Source organism: Nomascus leucogenys, chromosome 17 (assembly GCF_006542625.1).
Source record: "Nomascus leucogenys isolate Asia chromosome 17, Asia_NLE_v1, whole genome shotgun sequence".
Taxonomy (NCBI): Eukaryota; Metazoa; Chordata; class Mammalia; order Primates; family Hylobatidae; genus Nomascus; species Nomascus leucogenys.
Genome location: NC_044397.1, coordinates 36,810,944 through 36,834,007, shown reverse-complemented (window position 1 = coordinate 36,834,007; position 23,064 = coordinate 36,810,944). Strand labels below are relative to the sequence as shown.

Here is a 23,064-nt window from a genome sequence, read left to right as displayed (position 1 = left end):
CATTATACACATTAGGAAAAACAAAAAGCCCTCAGAAGGGATCTCATTCAATTAACCTTATTCCTTTGGGGTGAGAGGAAACCCTGGCTTGGTAAAGTCAGATGCTTTCTGCATGTGGGTTTCGTATCAGCGAAATCTGGCAACAAGGAGTTAAGATAATTAAAATCAGAAGTCTTGTTACTAGAAGATATGTTTTGATTATTAGATTAGATGAAGATAAGGTAGCAATGATTTTGGAAGAAGTATCGCTGAACTGTTTCATTAACTGCACGGTATTAAACAATTCCCCCAAGATACAGATAACGAACATTAATTTGCAAAACCGCGTTTCATTTTTTTGTGAAGGCAAACATTGAAACCTTAACTGATTTGGAAGAAATTGCTCTATAATAAAAAATGTGAGGTCTACAGCCTTGCTCTCTTGTAGCCGGTGTGTATCTGAGTCACGCCCTTTAACTCGACAATGGAGAGAAAGGCAAATTATCTCATAATAATGCCATTGCTGGGGTCAGAAATGGCTGTAGCATGAGAAAATGAGATTAAATCTAGAAATAAAAACTGAATCCTGTACTCATTGAGTAAGCTGATGAGAGAGGAAGAAATGGCAGTGACAAAATAAACGACCCGGCTCACGGTGGCTCACGCCTGTAATCCCGGCATTTGGGAGGCGGAGGCAGGTAGATCACCTGAGGTCAGGAGTTCGAGACCAGCCTGACCAACATGCAGAAATCCCGTCTCTACTAAAAATACAAGATTATCCAGAAGTGGTGGCTCATGCCTGTAATCCCAGCTACTGGGGAGGCCGAGGCAGGAGAATTGCTTGAACCTGGGAGGCAGAGGTTGCAGTGAGCCAAGATGGTGCCATCGCACTCTAGCCTGGGCAACAGAATGAAATTCTGTCTCAAATAAAATAAAATAAAATAAAATTAAATTAAATTAAAAATAAACGACCTGGCTGAGGACAGATGGAACCATTCAACCATTATCCCTGAAGTCGGCAGGACTGTCTCCTCCAAGGGACCCAGTGCTGGGCAGTTCTCAGTGAATGGGTGAAATTCACCCCAAAGAGGCAGAAGAAAGGAGCGATGGAGGGTCGTGGGAGCCATCAGCATCAGCAATAGATTTGCTGGAAACTGAGTTTTGGCATAAATTTGGTCATGTGTCGAAAATAAAATTTCAATTAAAAAAAAAAAGACATTGGGCCAGGTGCAGTGGCTCATGCCTATAATCCCAGAGTGTTTTGGGAGCCAAGGTGGGAGAACTGCTTGAGCCCAGGCGTCCCAGACCAGCCTGGGGAACACAGTGAAATCCCATCTCTACAAAAAATTAAAAAACCACCTGGGTGTGGTGGGGCACGTCTTTGGTCCCAGTTACTTGGGAGGCTGAGGCAGGAGGATCATTTGAGCCCAGGAGTTCGAGGCTGCCGTGAACTATGATCCTGTCACTGCACTCCTGTCTGGGCAAGTGAGTGAGACTCCGTTTCCAAAAAAAAAAAAGAAAAAAAAAAATGGCAGTGGCTCATGCCTGTAATCCCAGCACTTTGGGAGGCCGAGGCTGGTGATCATTTGAGGTCAGGAGTTTGAGACTACACTGGCCAACATGGTGAAACCCCGCCTCTACTAAAAATATAAAATTTAGCCTGGCATGGTGGCGCATGCCTGTAGTTCCAGTTACTCAGGAGGCTGAGGCAGGAGACTTGCTTGAATCCAGGAAGTGGAGGTTGCAGTGGGCCAAGACTGCGCCACTGCATTCTAGTCTCGGCGAGAAAAGCGAAAATCCGTCTCAAAAACAACAACAACAACAACAACAAAAACAAAATGGACCTAAGTACATCCTAGGACTACTTCATACCACAAAAGCTTTCCTTTAAATGTTCACAACGAATGCTGACCCACTTTATTCATACAATGAATATACTTTACAGCCACTCATTCCCTCACCCACCCAACATTGAGGTACCGGGTTGGGGAAGGAATGGGCCTGAACGGGCAGCCCCCGGGCAGAGCGGGGAACCCCCGGCCCGGGGCTGAAGCCCTGCCCTGAAGGTCCTGCCTTCTTTGCTGTCAAGACAGACAACTCTTAGAGTCTCCCCTGGCTCTGAAGCCTGTGAATCAAGGGTCCCAGGACCCTCTTCAAATTACACTTGCTTCAACAGATCGTAAATACCTAAAGTATAATCATTACTTTTTAATATGTGGAAAAAGCTCTGGGTTCTGCGTCTGGGATAGAAATTTATGGAAAAGCCAAGAGTGCCTAGTGGGAGGGAGCCTGGACTGAAGCAGCACCTGGACAGGGGCTTGGCCAAGAGAAATGGTGCTTGGTCAAGAGAATGTCCCTTAGATTAGAAGGTCAGATGTGACTTCCATGGACCTCTGGGGTTTCATTTGGCTCAGGCACCAGAAGTGCTGGAGTTATAGTACACCAGGTCCTCCTGCGGGGGTATCCTCAGAAAGCCAGGATGCCCTGCAAAACTTGGTTAAAGAGCCGGGCGCAGAGGCTCACACCTGTAATCTCAGCACTTTGGCAACCTGAGGTGAGCAGATCACCTGAGGTCAGGAGTTCAAGACCAGCCTGGCCAATGTGGTGAAACCCCATCTCTACTAAAAATACAAAAATTAGCTGGGTGTGGTGGCAGATGCCTGTAGTCCCAGCTACTCAGGAGGCTGAGGCAGGAGAATCACTTGAACCCGGGAGGTGGAGGCTGCAGTGAGCCGAGATCATACCACTGTGCTCCAGCCTGGGCAACAGAGCGAGACTCCGACTCCAAAAAAAAGGGAAATGCTGTCTACACAAGGGCTGATGGCAGGGTTCAACATCCAGTCTCCCTGCCGTGGACTCCAGGACTCTGCTTGTTGCTACTTTACAGAGGTTCAAGGTTGCCACACTTGCTATCAAGTCCAGAAAGGCAGAGGGTGTGTGTGTGTGTGTGTGTGCGTGTCCAGCCACCCGCCCTGCCTCCTTGGGCCACCCTTGGCCCCCGCAGCCCCCTTACTTTGAGTGTGCTGTTTTTGGCGCTCAGCTGCTGCTCAAGCTGCGAGATCTGGCTGGCCGAATTCTCCCGCAGCTTGGTGAGGCTGGCCTGGAGTCTCTGCACGTCCTCCACCAGCTGTGCGATCTCCCGCTCCTTGGCGGCCAACTCAACTTCTAGGCTGGAGCGGGTCAGCACCTCTATGGCCTGCTCCTGGGGAGGAGAAAAGAGATGACAAAACTGCGCTGGCCTTGAGGCAGGTGCTCGGGGCTACTTGTGCTGGCAATGGAGACAGAAGCTGCACAGACGTCAGTGTGTGGATGGTGATGGCAGGACGTCACTTCTTGCCCTTGCTTGCACTTCCCCTATGCCACCTTCCTCCCCCTGTGGTTAGCTCCCACCTGGATTCATTCACTGGACAAATATGTACTGAGTGCCCACCATGTACCAACCATATAGCAGTGAATCAAAGGACAAAAGTCCAGGCTGGGTGCAGTGGCTCACACCTGTAATCCCAGCACTTTGGGAGGCCGAGGTGGGTGGATTACCTTAGGTCAGGAGGTCGAGACCAGCCTGGCCAACATGGTGAAACCCCGTCTCTACTAAAAATACAAAAATTAGCTAGGCTAATTATAGGCGCGTGGTAGTGGCCTGTAATCCCAGCCTCTCGGGAGGCTGAGGCAGGAGAATCACTTGAACTCGGGAGGTGGAGGTTGCACTGAGCTGAGATTGTACCACTGCACTTCAGCCTGGGCAACAGCATGAGACTCTGTCTCAAAAAAACAAAAAAAAAACAGGAGAAAAGTCCCTGTCTTCCCAGGGCTTACAGCCCAGCAGGGATGCGGCAGGGTGAGTGAGATGCAGAAAATACACTTACTAGTAATGAAAAGTGTGTGGCGTGACCACTGTCAAAGGAGACTTAAAACAGAGGCCACAGAGTCAGAGTTGAGAGAGGCAGGGGGTTTAATAAGATGGCCAGGAAAAGACTCACTGCGATGGTGATGTGTGAGCAGAGACCTGGAGGAGGAGGAGGTGGGGAGGGGCTGCTGAGCGCTGGGGAAGAGGGAAGAGTGCTCCAGGCAGGGGAACGGCAGAGTGGGTGGCTCAGAGGAGGAAGCCTCCCTCGAATGCTCCTAAACCACCGAGATTTTCCACCACAAGGTGGGATTCAAGGTCCTTGAGATTCTCTGTTAAATTACCCGGAAGCTGAGATATTGTCTGACAAACTGAAAACTCTCTATCAGCATTTTCTTTTTCTTTCTTTCTTTTTTTTTTTTGAGATGGAGTCTTGGTCTGTCGCCCAGGCTGGAGTGCAGTGGCGCGATCTCGGCTCACTGCAACCTCCGTCTCCTGCATTCAAGCAATTCTCTTGCCTCAGCCCCCTGAGTAGCTGGGATTACAGGTGCACACCACCACACTTGACTCATTTTTGTATTTTTAGTAGAGATGGGGTTTCACTATGTTGGTCAGGCTGGTCTCGAACTCCTGACCTCAAGTGATCCACCCACCTTGGCCTCCCAAAGTGCTGGGATTACAAGCATGAGCCACTGTGCCTGGCCAGTATTTTATTTAATAAAAGAATTTTTTTTTTTTTTTTTTTTTTGAGACAGAGTCTCGCTCTGTCGCCCAGGCTGGAGTGCAGTGGCGCAATCTCGGCTCACTGCAAGCTCCGCCTCCCAGGTTCATGCCATTCTCCTGCCTCAGCCTCTCCGAGTAGCTGGGACTACAGGCGCCCGCCACCATGCCCGGCTAATTTTTTGTATTTTTAGTAGAGACAGGGTTTCACCGTGGTCTCGATCTCCTGACCTCGTGATCCGCCTTAATAAAAGAATTAAAAGTTGTGGAAGATGTATATTTGGTGTTCCTTTGTTGAAGAACTCTTAGGATAATTGATTAAAAAAAAAAAACTGGCTACCCACTCCTTAACCTCACCAAATGCTCATTGTGGAAAATATGCAAAATAGAAAAAAGGTAAGGTATTAAAAAAAAAAAAAAAAGGAAAAAGTCAAATCTGTAATTCTACTTCTCAGTGACTCAAGTAGTACTTTTTTCAAGCTTTAAAAGTAATCATGGGGCTGGGTGCCATGGCTCACACCTGTAATCTAAGCACTTTGGGAGGCAGAGGTGGGTTGATCAACTGAGCTCAAGAGTTCGAGACCAGCTTGGGCCACATGGCGAAAACCCATCTCTACAAAAAAATACAAAAATTAGCCAGGCATAGTGGTGCATGCCTATAGTCCCAGCTACTCAGGAGGCTATGGCGGGAGGATGGCTTGAGCTTGGGGAGGTTGAGGCTGCAGTGGGCCATGATTGCACCACTGACCTCCAGCCTGGGTGACAGAGCAAGACTCTGTGTCAAAGCAAAAAAAAAAAAAAAAAAAAAAAAGGGAATCCTGGCTCCTGAAAGATTCTGAAATCTTTTCTGCAGGGCAGATGCAATTCTGGGCATGACAGATGGGGACCGGGGTGGAAAGGGCAGAGCTGCATGGTGTCTGTGACAGATGAATCCTGGGGGCAGCTCATGCTGTAACACAGAAAGCCACTGTCCTTGCTGCTGTCCCCTCTGAAGTGCTCAGTTTCACATCCTGATCTTGCCTGTATTGTGGGGAAAGGGTGGCACCATGGCCCTGGCTGGCAGGTGCAGCTGGGCCATCCCATGCACCGTGTGCTCGCCACGGATTTTCAAATTTGGGGACAGGCATTCAATCAGGAAATAATGTTTCATATCTCCCTCAGGGAAAATGAGGCCTTTACCATTTAAGTCTGTAAAGTTTTGTGTGCAAAGAGGGTACTCCTTCCTGCTTCTTTGATTTGTATGAGGTTGTAAAAGAGGTGTTTCGGTTCTCCTGACCTCTGACAGCTGTGCGCGTGGCCCTGGGGGGCTAGCGAGCGTCTCCTGTTGGCTTATTTACCAGGCACAGGCTGTCCAGGCCCATTCTGTGCAGCGTGAGCTGCACGGATCATTGCCAATTTGCAAACTGTTGCTGGTGCACAGTGAGGCAATTACAGAAATCGAGAATAAGTGTTTAGAAACTTTTATAGCGATTCGGCATTTCGGTGACATTTTAAATGTCTTTTATATAAAACGATCAGTCTGCCACAGACTGGAAATTTAAAAAACAAAACAAAACTGTCCATCACAGGGAGTCTGGAAAGCACTGCTCTGAATAACGCCGGGCAGGGCCAACGTCACGAGCCCTCCAGGGTAGGAGGACCAGGACAGCGGCACGTGGGCCTGAGCCACAGGAGGGGGGAATGGGTGGGCCTCGGGAGGGCTGGCGGGACCTTGTCGGAAGGAAAGGGGGCTCCATCTCAGGGTGGGTGCCGGGGAAGGGCGGGGGACATGCAGGCAGGTGCAGAGGCTGGCAGGAGTGTGGGGCAGGGCTGGAGGAGTGACGGCTGCCAGGGGTGGCCAGAGGTGCCTGGATGTGTGGTGGCAGCCCTGGGGAGTCCCTGCCAGCTCTGGAGCAAGGAGGGGACATGGCAGAAGTGACATGTAGGGAGGTCAGTCTGGGCACAGGTTGAATCATGCTATATCACATCCTCATCTTAATCTTCCACCCTGAAGGGTGCTGGCCATAGACACTGATTAAAGGGCTTTTACGAAAAGGGTCAGTAAAACCAGCCAAGGGAACATGGATTTTACGAGGGGCAAGTCAAAGTGAATGTATCTGGGACAGGTGCTTCTAATGACACGGGTCAAAGGTCCGGATTTCAGTGCTGTCCCTGGACCCAGAGTGGGGACCGGACAGCGGGTGGTCGAGGGCTCAACTGCTGCGCCCTGCTGGGCAGGGCCACAAGAGCTTGGCCACACTGGCTAACTCCCAGGAACTCAAACCACAAACTCCTCCTTCATAAAATAGCAAAACATCATCGCTGTCTCGCATGAACTAAACGAGGTGAAAATGAACCCCAAAGCAGTAAGACCTTGGAAATGACACAGACATGACCATCCTTCCTTTATCTGTTTGTTTTTGTTTTTGTTTTTATTTTTTGAGATGGAGTCTTGCTCTGTCACCCAGGCTGGAGTGCAGTGGTGTCATCTCAGCTCACTGCAACCTCCGCCTCCCGGGTTCAAGCGATTCTCCTGTCTCAGCCTCCTGAGTAGTTGGGATTATAGGCACATGCCACCATGCCTAGCAAAGGCAAATTTTTATAGTTTTAGTAGAGATGGGATTTTGCCATTTTGGCGAGGCTGGTCTCGAACTCCTGAACTTGTGATCCGCCTGCCTTGGTCTCCCAAAGTGCTGGGATTATGGGTGTGAGCCACTGCGCCTGGCCCATCCTTCCTTTATCTGAAACTGTGGCTCACTCCATCTCAACACAGTGGGCACTCCCAGTTATCCCATCACAAGGACACAAGGGAGAACGAAGAAAGAAATGGAGAGGGGCTTGGGGAGCGATCCAGGGGGCCTGGATGAGAAGCAGCGGCCTGTCAGTCCATAGGGTGATGGCTGGGAGAAACATGGGCAAAAGCTAGAGAGGAAATCAGAAAGAGGAAGAGGTGGCCTTCAAAGCTTTAGGGAGGCTGGGTGCGGTGGCTCATGCCTGTAATCCCAGCACTTTGGGAGGCTGAGGTGGGCGGATTACCTGAGGTGAGGAGTTTAAGACCAGCCTGACAAACATGGTGAAACTCCATCTCTACCAAAAATATAAAAACTAGCCAGATATGGTGGCGCACACCTGTAATCCCAGCTATTCGGAAGGCTAAGACAGAATTGGTTAAACCCAGGAGCAGAGGCTGCAGTGAGCCCAGATTGCGCCACTGCACTCCAGCCTGGGTGACAGAGTGGGGCTACGTCTCATTAAAAAACAAACAAACAAACAAAACTATGCAAAGCCAAGCATGGCTGCAAACTTGGGCCAGCAGCTCACTTAGTGACTGCTCACCTTCTAGAATCGGGGATTCCACTGGGATACCCAATGGATGGGTTTTGGCCTTTGCTAGATCTGCAGACTCCACTGTTTCTCTGCTGCATTCTGCCAGCCAAGCCCAACAGACCATTTTTCCGCTGGCCCAGTTTCCTATGTTTGCTCCCCAACTGGCTGCAGCTGGAACCCACTGCCTATGTGGGAATACACGCCCGTGGGGAGCCCTACGGGGCTGCTCTGGGGAGACTGAACCGGTGCCATGTAAACACAGCACTTAACCGATGATGAAGTGTTTAAGCGCCCCTAGGATCCACAACGGACTCTACCTGCAAAAACATTCATTTCCTTCTGAAATGTTTTGGTTGCTGCAGTCCAGGATAGTGCCAGAATTCTTTTCAACCAAAACACTGAGCTCAGGGGCCCCGTGTAGACACATGAGAATGGATGGCTTCCTTTGCAGAACCAAGCGGGACCCCAGGGGCCAGGGGAAGCTGCTGACCCCGTCCTGAAGGCTGCCTCCCACCCTGGCCAAGGTACTGCATCCAGTTTGTCTAAACTTAGAGGAAGGAACTGTAACAGAGCCAAGGGGACATTCAGTTAAAATTAAGGTCCAGAGTCCATGAAGTATGAAGGACGTGATGGCCTGCTCAATGCAAATCTTTTCTCTGTATCTCTATATCCAGAAACACTTCAATCATAACTGCTTTTTTTTTTTTTTTTTGAGATGGAGTCTTGCCGTCACCCAGGCTGGAATGCAGTGGCATGATCTCGGCTCACTGCAACCTGTGCCTCCAAGGTTCAAGCGATTCTCCTACCTCAGCCTCCTGAGTAGCTGGGATTACAGGCGCCCACCATCACCCCCAGCTAATTCTTCTATTTTTAGTAGAAACAGGTTCTCGCCACATTGGCCAGGCTGGTCTCAAACTCCTGACCTCAGGTGATCTGCCCGCCTTGGCCTCCCAAAGTGCTAGGATTACAGGTGTGTGCCACCACACCCAGTCTCATATTTACTTTTTTGGAGACAGGGTTTCTCTCTGTTGCCAAGGATGGAGCACAGTGGCACGATCATAACTCACTGCAGCCTCTGCCTCTTGGGTTCAGGTAATTCTCCTGCCTCGGCCTCCTGAGTAGCTGGGACTACAGGCACATGCCGCCATGCCCAGCTAATTTTAAAATTTTTGTAGAGATGGGGTCTTGATATTTTTCCCTGGCCAGTCTCAAACTCCTGGCCTCAAGTGATCCTCCTGCTTCAGCTTCCCAAAGGGCTGGGATTACAGGCATGAGCCACTGCCCCCAGCAACAAATGTTTTATTTAATGTTAATTTTAAAAAGAAAGCTAAAATCTATTCTTAGAAGGGAGTCTTAATACCTTGATCTAGATTCATTCCTGGGGAATAATTTAAAAGCCACAGTCTGGGGTGCCAGAAGGCCCAACTCAGGTCTTAGCTCAGCCATTAGATTGACTGTGCTTTGGGAAAAGGTGTTTACATTCATGGAGCTTTTGTTTCTTCATCTATATAAAAAAATAGGGCCAGGAATGATGACTCATGCTTGTAATCCCAGCACTTTGGGAGGCTGAGGTGGGAGGATCGCTTGAGCCCGGGAGGTCAAGGCTACAGCGAGCCATGATCACTCCACTGCATTCTAGCCTGGTTGACCTAGTGAGATCCCACAGTGGCTCACGCCTGTAACCCCAGCACTTTGGGAGGTGGATAACCTGAGGACAGGAGTTCAAGACCAGCCTGGGCAATGTGGCAAAACCCCATCTCTACAAATAATACAAAAATTAGCTGGGCGTGGTGGTATGCGCCTGCAACTCCAGGTACTTGGGAGGCTGAGGTGGGAAGATTGCTTGAGCCCAGGAGTTTGAGGCTGCAGTGAGCTATGATCGCACCACTGCACTCCAGCCTGGGTGACAGAGCAAGACTCTGTCTCAAAAAAAAAAAAAAAAAAAAAAAGAAATAATGGTACCATTTCACAGATTGGGTGGAAATAATGATTTTCAAACTGACAGATGAATTTATTACAAGAGCAAGTTCTTCTGCTGAGACTGTACTCTCTGCAACCACCCTCATCTTACTCCTTATGGTTCTTCAGGTGTCCACTACAAGCCCTGGCATACAGCAAGGACTCGACAGAGTCACTGTTGAATAAAAGGACTCCTACAACTGATATGTACTCATTGTAACCTTAGGATGAGGGCTCCTTAGAGGGGCCTTGTGGTCACTTAATTCCTATTTTACACATGGGAAAACTGAGGTTTGTAAGTGAACTAGTGATGAAATTATGTGCTAGAAATTGAGGGATCAGGCTAGGCGTGGTGGCTCATGCCTGTAATCCCAGCACTCTGGGAGGCCGAGGCAGGAGGATCACTTAAGTCCAGGAGTTTGAGACCAGCCTGGGCAACATGACAAAACCTTGTCCTTACAAAAAATACCAAAATCAGTCAGGTGTGGTGGTGTGCGCCTGCAGCCCCAGCTACTCGGGAGGTTAAGCTGGGAGGATCCCTTGAGCCTGGGAGGTGGGAGGCTGCAGTGAGCCAAGATCGCACCACTGCACTCCAGCCTGGGCTACAGAAAGAGACCTTGTCTTAATAAAAAATAACAACCCAAAACTGTGGGATCAGAGATAACGGTGCCAACTACAACTAGAATTACTGCTAAGGTTTACTTAGTCTTATTATGTGTCCAGCTTTGCTCTAAGTTATTTGCTCATAATAACTTCCGCATCAATCCCCCAGTTTACAGACGAGGAAACGGAGACTCAGGGATGTTAAGCTCCTTGTCCCCACCACCAGACTGCAGAGCTGGGGTCTGCACTGGGGGCTACGGCTCCAACACCCAAGGTCTTAGCTCCTACGCTGTTCCTTGTCCCTGCACAGCATTGAAAGAGAGTCTGGAAACCCGTAGTTCAAAGCCACCTTGATCGAGCTGGGAATGTTTGGGCTAAGAGCCATCTGCGCTAATTTCAGAAAAAGCAAGCTGCAAAAAAGTGGTGTGATACCCACTCTTCCTGCTCTATAAACTCGGTGCAGAATGTTATTTTATTCCCTCTCTGCCTGCCCACCTCTACCCTCCCAGCTCATCCTGAACTCTTCCTCATCTTGGAAGGGCACAGTGGAAACCCTCAATTTCTCCGTGTCATTCTGGAGGGGCTCCTGGTTCGGGTCTCCACCCGCACGCCAGCAATCACACCCCAGGCCTGGCTGGGGCATCGTGACTGTGTCTGCGCAGCCTCCACCTCGGCCCTGGATGGATGCCATGCTGGCCTCAGCCCACCCACGCACAGTTAGCAAAGGTCTTCCTTTGACTTTAACAAGCTCCAGCCCCCAGTTGGTCAAAGCAAACCCCACTGAGAAAGCAGTACTGGTTAAAACGTGATTCCCAAAGAGATGCTGAAAACAAAAAGGAGCAAGTGGCTGTAACTCGAAGGTGCAGAGGCCAGGCGGGGACAGTCCCCCACGGGGCTGGGGCTACCCACCACGTCTGGTGCCTTCTGGATCTGTGAGGCCAGCTGGAGGGAGTGATTGGCCGATGAGAGCTGTTCCCTTAAGGTCTCCGCCTCTCTCTGAGCCACCTCTGCCCTCTGAGGGAAATGAAACGGGGTGAAAGAGAAAGTACATTCAGTTTAACAACTGACAATTATTACAAGAACATTCATCAATTCATGCCTGACTGACTATAATTGATTTTCCTAAACACTCAACCTAATAAATGCTAGGAAAAAAAAACACAGAATGTGATGGATTTTTATTTTAAACAGTACAAGGAAGAAATAATTGAGCGATTATGACAGTAATTTAACGCTAGGAGCAAAGGAATCCCCTGCTGATACTAATACTCCGGCCCACTGAATTTCCCAGACTGAATAAATACAAGTGGAAATCCAGTCTTTTGATTCAATTTCTTTCTATTCTCATAGACCAAGAAGATTTTATTGCGGGATTACTCCTGGGAGTAATTCTCACGGGTAAACAGTGAATTAAAGACACTTTGGCCATTCTCTTCCTAAAAACACACACAAACAATGTTGTGGTTGTTTTTCTTCAGCAAAGGATTTCCATAAACGCACAGGATGCAAATGCCACTGCTTTTGTAAAGGCTGGGCTTATTTCAACATATTTAACCCTTCACTGGGCAAAGTGTTTTGAATGCTGATCCTGGCATTTTCAGCCAACCAGGCCAATCCGAGGACGTAGGCAGGAGGATGGCACAGACCAGTGCTGGGGGCCGCGGGACAAATGAGTGGACTTTTCCATCATTTGCCTGCAATTCCTGAACAAGGAAACCACCACTCCCAGAGAGCAAATGGGGATTTCCCACTGGATGACGAGGACAGGTCACCCCAGTGCCCGCCACCCGACAGGGTGTCTGGGAAAAGACATACCATGGCAAGTTACCCAAACTCACTGAGCTGCCGCCTACCTATCTGTAAAATGGGAACACGGTCCCTAGCCATGGAAGTGCCCGGGACACAGAACTCAGGCAGAGGTCATTTGTGAATGGCCTTGTGCCGGCTTAATACTTCGGACTGAGGCACAGTTCTAAGACAGGTGGGAGGCGGTGGTAAATGACATGGGACACGTGGGCTGAGGTGAGTTTTGCTTCTTCCTCCCAGACTTACAGTCCATTGCTAGAAACATTCAATCGGAAAAGCCCGGCCAAAGGCTGGGCGTGGTGGCTCACGCCTGTAATCCTGGCACTTTGGGAAGCCGAGGCGGGTGGATCATCTGAGGTCAAGAGTTCGAGACTAGCCTGGTCAACATGGTGAAACCATGTCTCTACTAAAAATACAAAAAATTGGCCAGGTGCGGTGGCTTATGCCTATAATCCCAGCACTTTGGGAGGCTGAAGTGGGCAGATCACCTGAGATCGGGAGTTCGAGACCAGCCTGACCAACATGGAGAAACCCTGTCTCTACTAAAAATACAAAATTAGCCGGGTGTGGTGGTGCATGCTGGTAATCCCAGCTACTCGGGAGACTGAGGCAGAAGAATCGCTTGAACCCAGGAGGTGGAGGTTTGCGATGAGCAGAGATCACGCCATTGCACTCTAGCCTGGGCAACAAGAGCAAAACTACATCTCAAAAAAAAAAAAAAAAAAAAAAAAAGCAAAGCAAAGCCTGGCCAAGCAGCGTTTCCATCGTATGTTTTCTTATTTTGTGGCATGGCAGCGTGTGGCTAACAATGGCTGAGAAAGGACTCAGAAAGACAAACAAGAAGTTGGCCTGCCCTGGAACTGGCTGATTAATCTAGTTCTAGGAGGAGTGGCTTTGGCAGCTTTAAGCAATTCTGTGGCAACAGCATTGAATTTATTTGCCCTGCATGCAGACAAATTAGGATTTATTTTTATTTTTTATTTTTTTTGAGACGGAGCCTCGCTCTGTTGCCTAGGCTGGAGTGCAGTGGCATGATCTTGGCTCACTGCAGCCTCCACCTCTTGGGTTCAAGCGATTCTCCTGCCTCAGCCTCCTGAGTAGCTGGGATTACAGGTGCCTACCATGCCTGGCTAATTTTTGTGTTTTGAGTAGAGATGGGATTTCACGTGTTGGCCAGGCTGGTCTCAAACTCCTGACCTCAGATGATCTGCCTGCCTCGGCCTCCCAAAGTGCTAGGATTACAGGCATGAGCCACCATGCCCAGTCAATTTAGGATATTTCTAATGGCAGTTCCATCTGCCCAGGGTGGTGCTGATGGCCGCCTGCCTTGCCTCTCCAGGACCTCTTGGAATTACATTCAGTTGAATTCATGTGGTGCCTGGCTGGGTCTGTCTAGGCCCAAGCAGGTCACCTCTATCACTATCTCTTGTCCACACTGAATCTAGAACCAGCCATCAGGAAGGTGGTAAGCTGACCTGTATGTCCAGGACTGTAGAGGTGATTTCTGGTTCATGCTAATTAATCAACTGTTTTTTTTTTTTTTTCTCCTGAGATGGAATCTCACTCTGTTGCCCAGGCTGAAGTGCAGTGGTGTGATCTCAGTTAACTGCAACCTCCGCCTCCCGGGTTCAAGCAATTCTCCTGCCTCAGCCTCTCGAGTAGCTAGGATTACAGACATGCACTGCCACGCCTGACTCATTTTTGTATTTTTTGTAGAGACGGGGTTTTGCCATGCTGGCCAGGCTGGTCTTGAACTCCTGACCTCAGGTGATCCACCCACCTTGGCCTCCCAAAGAGCTGGGATTACAGGTGTGAGCCACTGCACCCGGCCTAATCAACTACTAAGACTACAGAAAAATGTCCTCTTCAACAAAAAACATTTTTCCCAGTTTATTTCCAGATGGGTCACGCCAAGTGTTTCTGATGATCACGTCAAATCACTGAAGAGCTTACACCTCCCTTGCTGGTCAGTTCAACTCTTGGGCAGAAAATATCTAAGACTCTGCCCGGAATAAGATGTATTTGGAGATATTTCTTCTGGTCTCTTGGGCTAGAAAACCTATTTCTTAACCTAGTGGAGAAGCTGTTCTGGTGGCAGCCAAGGAGGTGGCCTCACCACCCTGACTTGTAACACTGGCTCTGAAGTGTTCTGGAATGGCCAGCGCTGGGGAAGTCCCGGGCATCTGGTTACAAGTTGTCCCCGGGAGCCTAGGTGGTCTCAAGCGGGCATTTAGCCGTTCAGAGTGGATACCATCTCATCACAGGGTGATGGTTCACAAAAGAAGGGATCTAGTTGTTGATGATTTCAATTTATGATTGCATAATTTTTTTCTTTCCTTTCTGTTTTTTTCTTTATTTTTTTTTTTTTTTATACAGAGTCTCACCCTGTTGCCCAGGCTGGAGTGCAGCGGTGTGATTTTGGCTCACTGCAACCTCCGCCTCCCAGGATCAAGTGATTCTCCCACCTCAGCCTCCTGAGTAGCTGGGATTACAGACGCCCACCACCATGCCCAGCTAATTTTTGTATTTTTTGTAGAGACAGGGTTTCACCATGTTGGCCAGGCTGGTCTCAAACTCCCGACCTCAAGTGATCTGCCCGCCTCGGCCTCCCAAAGTGCTGGGATTATAGGCGTGAGCCACTGAGCGCAGCCTGATTGCATAATTTCTGTGGAGCATGTGCACTTGCAATCAGTTTCCAAGTTCACGGACTGTCTCTCTGGCCTGTCTGTTGGCGGTCACGGTGGTCAGACTTCTATCACTTTTGGTTTGACTTCGTTACTTTCATGCAACTTTCTCATCACATAGTTATTCAGGATTTCTGTCCTGAGGGCGTCGAAAAAAATACAAAACTCACAAAACGAAGCGTCGAGGTGGTTTGTGCGGTGAGACATCCACGAAACAGGAGAATTCAAACTAAAAACAGGCCTAATGGCAGTGAAAGGAAGGAACAGGGAAACAGACGCTGATCTGGAGCTGGGATGAATTTGTTTCAGGAGCTGAGAAGTATAGCCCATCGTTGGCAGCTGAGGCAGGAAGAAGGGGGCCCTGTGCTGGGTCGGCACGTGGTGACACTGGTTTTGAGGCTCTGGCGTCCTCCTGAAGACCCCTGTTCAACCAGCTGTAGCTGTTTCTAGATCCGGAACCCCAGACGCAAGAGCGGTGGCTGCCCTGAGACATCACTTCCCTGTGGTCACTGCTGGGCTCCTGTTTCCTCCTGTGTCCCTGCAGAGGCAGGGCCACTGGGAGCCCTCGTTCTACTTTTGTGTCTGCCCCACCATGAGAACGGCCCCTTGCCGAGCCTGAGCACTGTCCCGGGAGATCTTTCTTGCTGTTTCTTGCCTATTCTCTGTCACTTGCTGAGAAATCAGAGTAGATGCTAGAAACATGGGGGCGAGGAGGATACTGCTTGCATATCGGTGGTAACCCAGACCACGGTGGCAGAAAACAGCCACCCGGCAAGGGGACTGGCGGCCACGGGGCTCACCTGGCGATGCCCATCACCTGGTGATGGTGTCCAGGACATTGTCATGAAGGTCCCTGGCATGTGTGACCCCAGGCACACCTCACATCCTCCTCATCTCAAAATGGAAGACCCTTTTGGGGGAAATTACTCTTAGCTGGCATCAGGTTAAACTCTGCCTCCCCTCAGCAGTCACCTGGGAGGTAGCAAGCAGCCAGCGACACCGTGTCTCAGGAATTCTTCCCGTTAGAGTCAAGCCAGCAAATACAGAGATGGTTTCCACTGTGAGACCCAGGGGAGCTTTACGTCTCTGGAGAAGGTGAAGGAGGCTTTTCTGCTCCCTGGGCTGGCGTCATATTCCTCACTGGGTGATTTGGGGAAGGAGAGCCAGAACCAGGGGTCCACGAGGTCACCTCATCCTAGAGGAAGTTCCACGGGCCCCCCAACCCCTGCCCATCCCTCAAGGGTCCCTGAAAGGCGCCAGGAAGTATGGTAAGTAAATGCTTTTGCTGGGTGCGGTGGCTCACGCCTGTTAATCCCAGAACTTTGCAAGGCTGAGGTGGGCAGATCACTTGAGGTCAGGGGTTTGAGACCAGCCTGGTCAACATGGTGAAACCCTGTCTCTACTAAAAATACAAAAATTAGCCGGGTATGGGGGTGCGCACCTGTAGTCGCAGCTACTTGGGAGACTGAGGCATGAGAATTGCTTGAACCCGGGAGGGGGAGGGTGCAGTGAGCTGATATCACGCCACTGCACTCCAGCCTGGGTCACAGGGCGAGACTCCATCTCAAAAAAAAAAAACAAAAAAAAAACAAAGCTTTCCCCTAACCGCAGTGCCCCTGACTGGGATGTGAATACAGGATGTAGACAGCTATTTCCAGACCTCTAAAGTCTGAAAAATTTGACTCATAAAACGTGGTGAGGCATCACGGGAAGGACACAGAGAGGGGTGGGCTTGCAGAGGATAAAGACAGGGCCTTGGGCCAGCTGCAGCCTGGTGGGGTGAAGGTGTGGGGAGAAGGCTGGGGGGTCACATGTGAAACGTGGCCCCAGGCCTGCGGAGAGGTGGTTGTGGTTAGGAATTCTCTTGGGAGGCTCATTTTCTTCTCCCCCTGGAACCAACAAGAGAGAACCCTCACCATCTCCCCTTTAAGGGCAGACTCCTTCCCCCACCCCGCCAGTTTACACTTTCAGAGTGTGGCCTTTGAAGTCCCTGGTTTTATATGGCAGGGGAGGGGGGTGGTCTCTGATCCAATCTTCCACCCTCTTCTTGGCCCCAGGTTTTATCTCTTGTTCTCTGCTTGCATGGCCATTAAAACTCAGGCTTGAGGACACCAGAGATGAGCAAGTCCCCCAAGGAACAAAGTAGACCCAGGAGCTGATGATGGGCTGAGGCCCTGCTGCCCTACCCCCAGCATGCAATTACAGCGAACATCTCGACTCCCAGAGGTAACCCCATGTCAGTGACTCTGCAGGAAGGAGGTCAGGAACATCTACCACAGCTGGAGACCAAATGCTGACCACCACGTGTCCCACGCTGATGCTGCACCAGTGGCCAAGGCTTTCGTGCAGACCCACTCTCCGTGGTGAGGGTCAGCTGTGGTTTCCAACCCCTAACCTCAACCTGGAGGGTCCTCCACTAGGGCAGTCTTGTGACATAAACACCAGGCAGGTGAACAGGAGAAGAGCAGCTCACTTCAATGACTCCCTCCCAGCCCCAGTGGGCTACGAGAACATGCCACTGCACTCCAGCCTGGGTGTCAAAGCCCATATTCATTCAGTATATCTTTTTGAGCACCGACTCTGAGCAGGCCTCGTAGGTAGTAAAGAAATGCTGGTTTCAAAGCCGGGCGCAGTTGCTCATGCCTGTAATCCCAGTACTTTGGTAGGCCAAGGCAAGAGGATAGCTTGAGCCCAGGAGTTTGAGACCCAGGCCCACCAGCAACTCGGATCACCACTGCTCAGAAAGGAGGCCCCATTGGGGCAGTGGGCGGGCCACTTTTTTTCACCGCAAAAAAGCTGTGAATTGCTGAAAGCCCCGGGACAGGGTTTCACACACAGTTCAAAGTGCAAAGCTGTGGCTTCTTATTTACCGTGAAGTCTCAAGAGTTCTGAACCGTTACTGTCACCAATTGGGACAGTAAGGATTTATGCTAGTGCTCTGATGTTCAACAAACAGGTGTGAATGAGGCTTGGACGTAATTGACAGGTGCCGACTGCTCTGCTACTTCTCTATAACAGGAGCACAGTGCTTTAGCAATAAAAGAGCGCTTCAGGTCTCCGTAGGACATTCTAACTACAGACCTAGGGAAAACGAATGTTGTATGCCAGTGAGCTAGTAAATTGCTCCTCCTGGGGGTTTCCTGATGGGAAAGGCGTTGGTCCAGATGCCTGCCACCTGCACCAGTGTGGGACCGTGTCTGCGCCCTCCTCTTCCTGCCCAGCCTGCCTCCAGCTCACCTCCACAGCGATGGCCTCGGCTCAGGCCCATGCCATCTCTCCCCGTACTGTCACAATAGCCTCCCACAGCTCTCCTGGCTTCTGGTCTTTCCACTCCCATCTGTTCTCCAATGTATAGCCAGAAAGATCCTTCTAGAACTCAAACCTGATGTCTCAATCCCGCCTACGAGTCTTCACTGCTCCCAGGATGAATCCTTCACACTCAGACCCTCCCACAGGCCTGGCCAGGTCCCGTCCTACCAGCCCACTTTCCGACCCACATCTCTGGTGTTGGTTTTGAACTCCCGGGCCCAAGAGATCCTCCCACCCCAGCCTCCTGGGTTAGCTGGGACCACAGGTGCACACCACCATACCTGGCTATTTTTTTTAAACTTTTTTGTAGAGAAAAAAGTCTCATTATGTTGCCCGCGCTGGTCTCAAACTCGTGGGCTCAAGTGATGCTCCTGCCTCGGCCTCTCCAAGTGTTAGTACTATAGGCGCTGCCGCCACCATGCCTGGCTCTGGCAGCTTTTTTCTTAGTTGATGGCCCAGGCCAATGTCCCCTTCTCTGGCTTTCATTTAACCTTCCACTTCTTTTCCTGCTGGAAATATTCTCTCGATATGCCAGGGCTTACATCTTTCCTCCCTGGATGCTTCTCATGTAAATGGGTCCACCTGTAGCTTCATGAAATCCTAGATTTCAGGGTCAAAAGGGACCCTTTGAGCCTTCTTGTTCAATCCCTCCTTCGGTCCACTCTGTGCATGATTCCCCATCTCATGCTCTGTGGGAGGGCTGGCCCGAATCTGCTTGCATAGCTCTGGTGACTGGCAGCTCACTCTCTCCAGAGCAAGCGTCTTTCAGCGTGGCAACTCTGGAGAGCCAGACTGAGGAGGAACTCCATTGGGAATAAGCTTCCTGGCTGGGCATGGTGGCTCACGCCTGTAATCCCAGAACTTTGGGAGGCGGAGGTGGGTGGATCGTTTGAGCCCAGGAGTTCAAGAGCAGCTTGGGCAAACATGGCAAAACCCCGTCTCTACTAAAAACACAATAATTAGCTGGGTGTGGTGGCATGTGCCTGTAATCTCAGCACTTTGGGAGGCCGAGGTGGGCAGATCGCTTGAACCCAGGAGTTATCGCTACTAAAAATATGAAAATTAGCCGTGTGTGGTGCCATATGCCTGTGGTCTCAGCTATTCGGGAGGCTGAGGCTGGAGAATCACTTCAACCCAGGAGCGGGAGGTTGCAGTGAGCCAAGATTGTGCCACTGCACTCCAGCCTCGGCAACAGAGCAAGACTGTCTCAGAAGCAAAAACAAAAAAGTTTCCTATCACCAGCCTCTATGCTTGGCTGGGGTCTACAGGGCTCTCTCAGAAAAAGCCTGGCTCCGTCCCCTGGCCTTTCTTTCTGGTCGGCTCTTGAGAACTACAAGGACAGAACCCACAAATGCCCCCATGACCCTTCCCCCTTATCTTTTTGTGTCCCAGATTCCTGAAATTATTCCTCTTGCTCCTGCTGTCCAGTGGTGCTGCTGTCTTTCCCTGCTACCCCAAGATTAGGAACGTCTCCGAACCCCCTAGTTCCTTTTATGGTAGAGCCCCTCCCTGTCCTGGCCATGGAGTCGTGTCTGAACGCACTCCAAGGAGCTGTTTTCCTTACAGTGTGGCTTCCAGTCTAAAATGGAATTTCTGGCCGGGCGTGGTGGCTCACGCCTGTAACCCCAGCACTTTAGGCGGCCAAGGAGGGCAGATCACCTGAGGTCAGGAGTTCGAGACCAGCCTGACCAACATGGTGAAACCCCGTCTCTACTAAAAATACAAAAATTAGCCAGGTGTGGTGGTGGGTGCCTATAATCCCAGCTACTTGGGAGGCTGAGGCAGGAGAATCGCTTGAACCCAGGAGGCGGAGTATGCAGTGAGCTGAGATTGTGCCATTGCATTCCAGCCTAGATGACAAGAGTAAAATTCCATTTCAAAGAAGAAAAATAAATAAATTTAAAAAAAAGGAATTTCCTAGGCATGGACTCATTGCTGCCAATGAGCAGAATCACCACCTCCTTCATTCTAGAAAATGTATTTCTATTAATACAGCCATATCAGGCTATAAACTCTAGCTGAGTTGTTGGTGAGAACTCGCCTCTACCCCTCACCACCCTTTCCTGAAGGCAGGACTTTACAGTTCCCCCAAAACCTGTGCTTCTTCAGCAGCTACGGAACTAACATTTATTTAGGCATCTACTTCTGTTTTTTTTTTTTTTTTTTTTTTTTTTTTGAGATAGGGTCTCACTCTGTCACCTAGGCTGGGGTGCAGTGGTGCAATCATAGCTCACTGCAACCTCTACCTCCTGGACTCAAGCGATCCTCCTGCCTCAGCCTCCCAAGTGGCTGGGACTACAGGCACACTGCCACGACCAGCTAACTTTTGTATTTTTTATGGAGATGGGGGTCTTGTTAAGTTGCCCAGGTTGGTCTCAAACTCCTGACCTCAAGTGATCCGCCTGCCTTGGTCTCACCAAGTGTTGGGATTATAGGTGTGAGCCACTGCGCCCGGCCACCATCTACTTTTTACTCTGGCATTTTACCTCGAATCCTCAAAACAACCTTGCAAAGGAAGCATTAGCTAAATTCCCTTCCTTTCTTTCAAAAATTTTTAACATATTTTAAATCGTGGTAAAATACGCAAAGCATAAAATTTACCATCTTAACCATTAGCATACCTTTCAGTAGTGGCAAGGACGTTTATGTGGTTGTGCAATTAATCCCCAGAATGTTTTCATCTTGCAAAACCAAAACACTGTACTTATTTAACAACAACTTCGTATTTCCCTCCTCCCCTCGTCCCTGGCAGTCACCATGGCACTTTGTCTCTCTGAAGTTGGCTCCTCTAGATACTTCATACAGGTGGAATCATTCGGTATTTGTCTTTTTTTGTGAATGGCGTATTTCACCTGGCATAATGGCCTCAAGGTTCACTTTTCTTTTGATTTTTTTATGACCAAGAAATTTAAGAAATTAAGAGACCCATCAAGGCCACACAGGAAATACTGAGTTAGGAACTGAATCTGTGTTGTTCTGGAGTCAGCACCTGTCCCTACGGCCCTGTCTGGTGTCTCCTAAGACTGGGGTCCACCAAGTGGCTTCGGCACCTTGAGAAGTGCGTTCGCTTTGCCAAACTTCTTAGGTACCTGGGGACTGCCTCTGAGACCACAGAGAGTCTGTTCTGGATAGTGCACTGATATTCACAGGATAAAGCTCTCCCGTTTAACAAACCAGGCTCTCCTGTTGGGCACGTTAGATTGCCCAGAAGTGCCATCTAAAGGCAAGGCATGCCCAAGACTGGCCTTGAGGGGAGAGGTGGAGTTGGTGGAAACTTGAGAAATAGGAATAGTGATCTGTGATGACAGTAACTCCTTCCAGTAACTGCCTTTTTTTTTTCTGAGACATTTTCTCGCTCTGTCATCCAGGCTGCAGTATGGTGGGTGATTGGCTCACTGCAACCTCGGCCTCCCGGGTTCAAGTGATTCTCCTGCCTCAGCCTCCTGAACAGCTGGGATGACAGGTCCATGTCACCGCATCCGGCTAATTTTTGTATTGTTAGCAGAGACGGGGCTTCACCATGTTGGCCAGCCTGGCCTCGAACTCCTGACCTCAAGTGATCCACCCACCTCGGCCTCCCCAAGTGCTGGGATTACAGGCATGAGCCGCTACACCCGGCCCAAAGCTCTTTTATTTTTAAATTTTATTTTTATTTATTTATTTTTTGAGACGGAGTCTCGCTCTGTCGCCCAGGCTGGAGTACAGTGGCGCAATCTCAGCTCTGCAAGCTCCGCCTCCCGGGTTCACGCCATTCTCCTGCCTCAGCCTCTCCGAGTAGCTGGGACTACAGGCGCCCGCCACCATGCCCGGCTAATTTTTTGTATTTTTAGTAGAGACGGGGTTTCACCGTGGTGTCGATCTCCTGACCTCGTGAGCCGCCCGCCTCGGCCTCCCAAAGTGCTGGGATTACAAGCGTGAGCCACTGCGCCCGGCCTAAATTTTATTTTGTATTTTTTTGAGATGGAGTTTCTGCTCTGTTGCCCAGGCTTAGATCTCGGCTCACTGCAACCGCTGCCTCCAGGGTTCAAGTGATTCTCCTGCCTCAGCCTCCTGAGTAGCTGAGATTACAGGTGCCTGCCACCACGCCTTGCTAATTTTTGTATGTTTAGTAGAGATGGGGTTTCACCATGATGGCCAGGCTGGTCTCAAACTCCTGACCTCAAGTGATCCACCCACCTTGGCCCCCCAAACTGCTGGGATTACAGGCGTGAGCCACCATGCCCGGCTGGGGGACCACTTTCTTTTCAGAGCAACAGCAGCACTGGCTAAAGCAAAATGTTTTCCTGTTCTGTGGGCTCCTGTGGGGAGGAAGGGGTTTTGGGGATGGCTGAATTTTCCAGGAAGCAGAGTGTTTAGAATCACCCAACACCATGTGCCTGATCTGTGCTGGACACTGTGCTGGGTACTTGCCATAAGGTCTCTCTGAGAACCAAGTGTCAGCCAAAAGGGAGCCATCAGCTGAGAGCCCTCTTTGGAGCAAGTGGCTGTGACCCATGAGAACGCGGCGGTAAGGAACTCTCCTAGGATAATTCCATGGTGGGATGTCTACACTGTCATGGATGCCACAGCTACACAGATGGGTGTTTAGAGACAGAGTAAGGAAAAGGAGACAGTTACCATTTTGGAGGGGATGTTCACCATGGGATGTCTGAGATGTTGGAACCACATCAAAGACTTTGCCAAGGAAATGGTTCCTGGGACTTTTTATGTCTTTTCCTACTTCTCACAACATCAGAAGAAGCATCAACGTTGAAAGCGGTCAGTAAAAAACGGAAGGACAACCGGCCTTCTAACTTCGGGTGACGCATCTTCCGAGATGCCAGAAACGGGCCCGCTATTGTGGGTTTTAGGACT

At 50.0% G+C, this 23,064-nt stretch overlaps 1 protein-coding gene across 6 annotated transcripts in view; it reads right to left on the bottom strand.

The window, feature by feature from the left end:
* The window catches only part of CUX1 (cut like homeobox 1), a 474,797-nt gene that overhangs the window by 103,515 nt on the left and 348,218 nt on the right, over nucleotides 1–23,064 (bottom strand). For 5 of the 6 annotated variants that reach the window (XM_030796740.1, XM_030796742.1, XM_030796738.1 and 2 more), the window contains exons 10-11: nucleotides 11,321–11,425; nucleotides 2,993–3,181 (exon numbers count right to left, since the gene is read on the bottom strand). In XM_030796740.1, the coding sequence (XP_030652600.1) occupies nucleotides 2,993–3,181; nucleotides 11,321–11,425 (294 nt within the window). The remainder of the gene's footprint in view (nucleotides 1–2,992; nucleotides 3,182–11,320; nucleotides 11,426–23,064) is intronic. The other variant, XM_030796741.1, reaches the window with a different exon arrangement.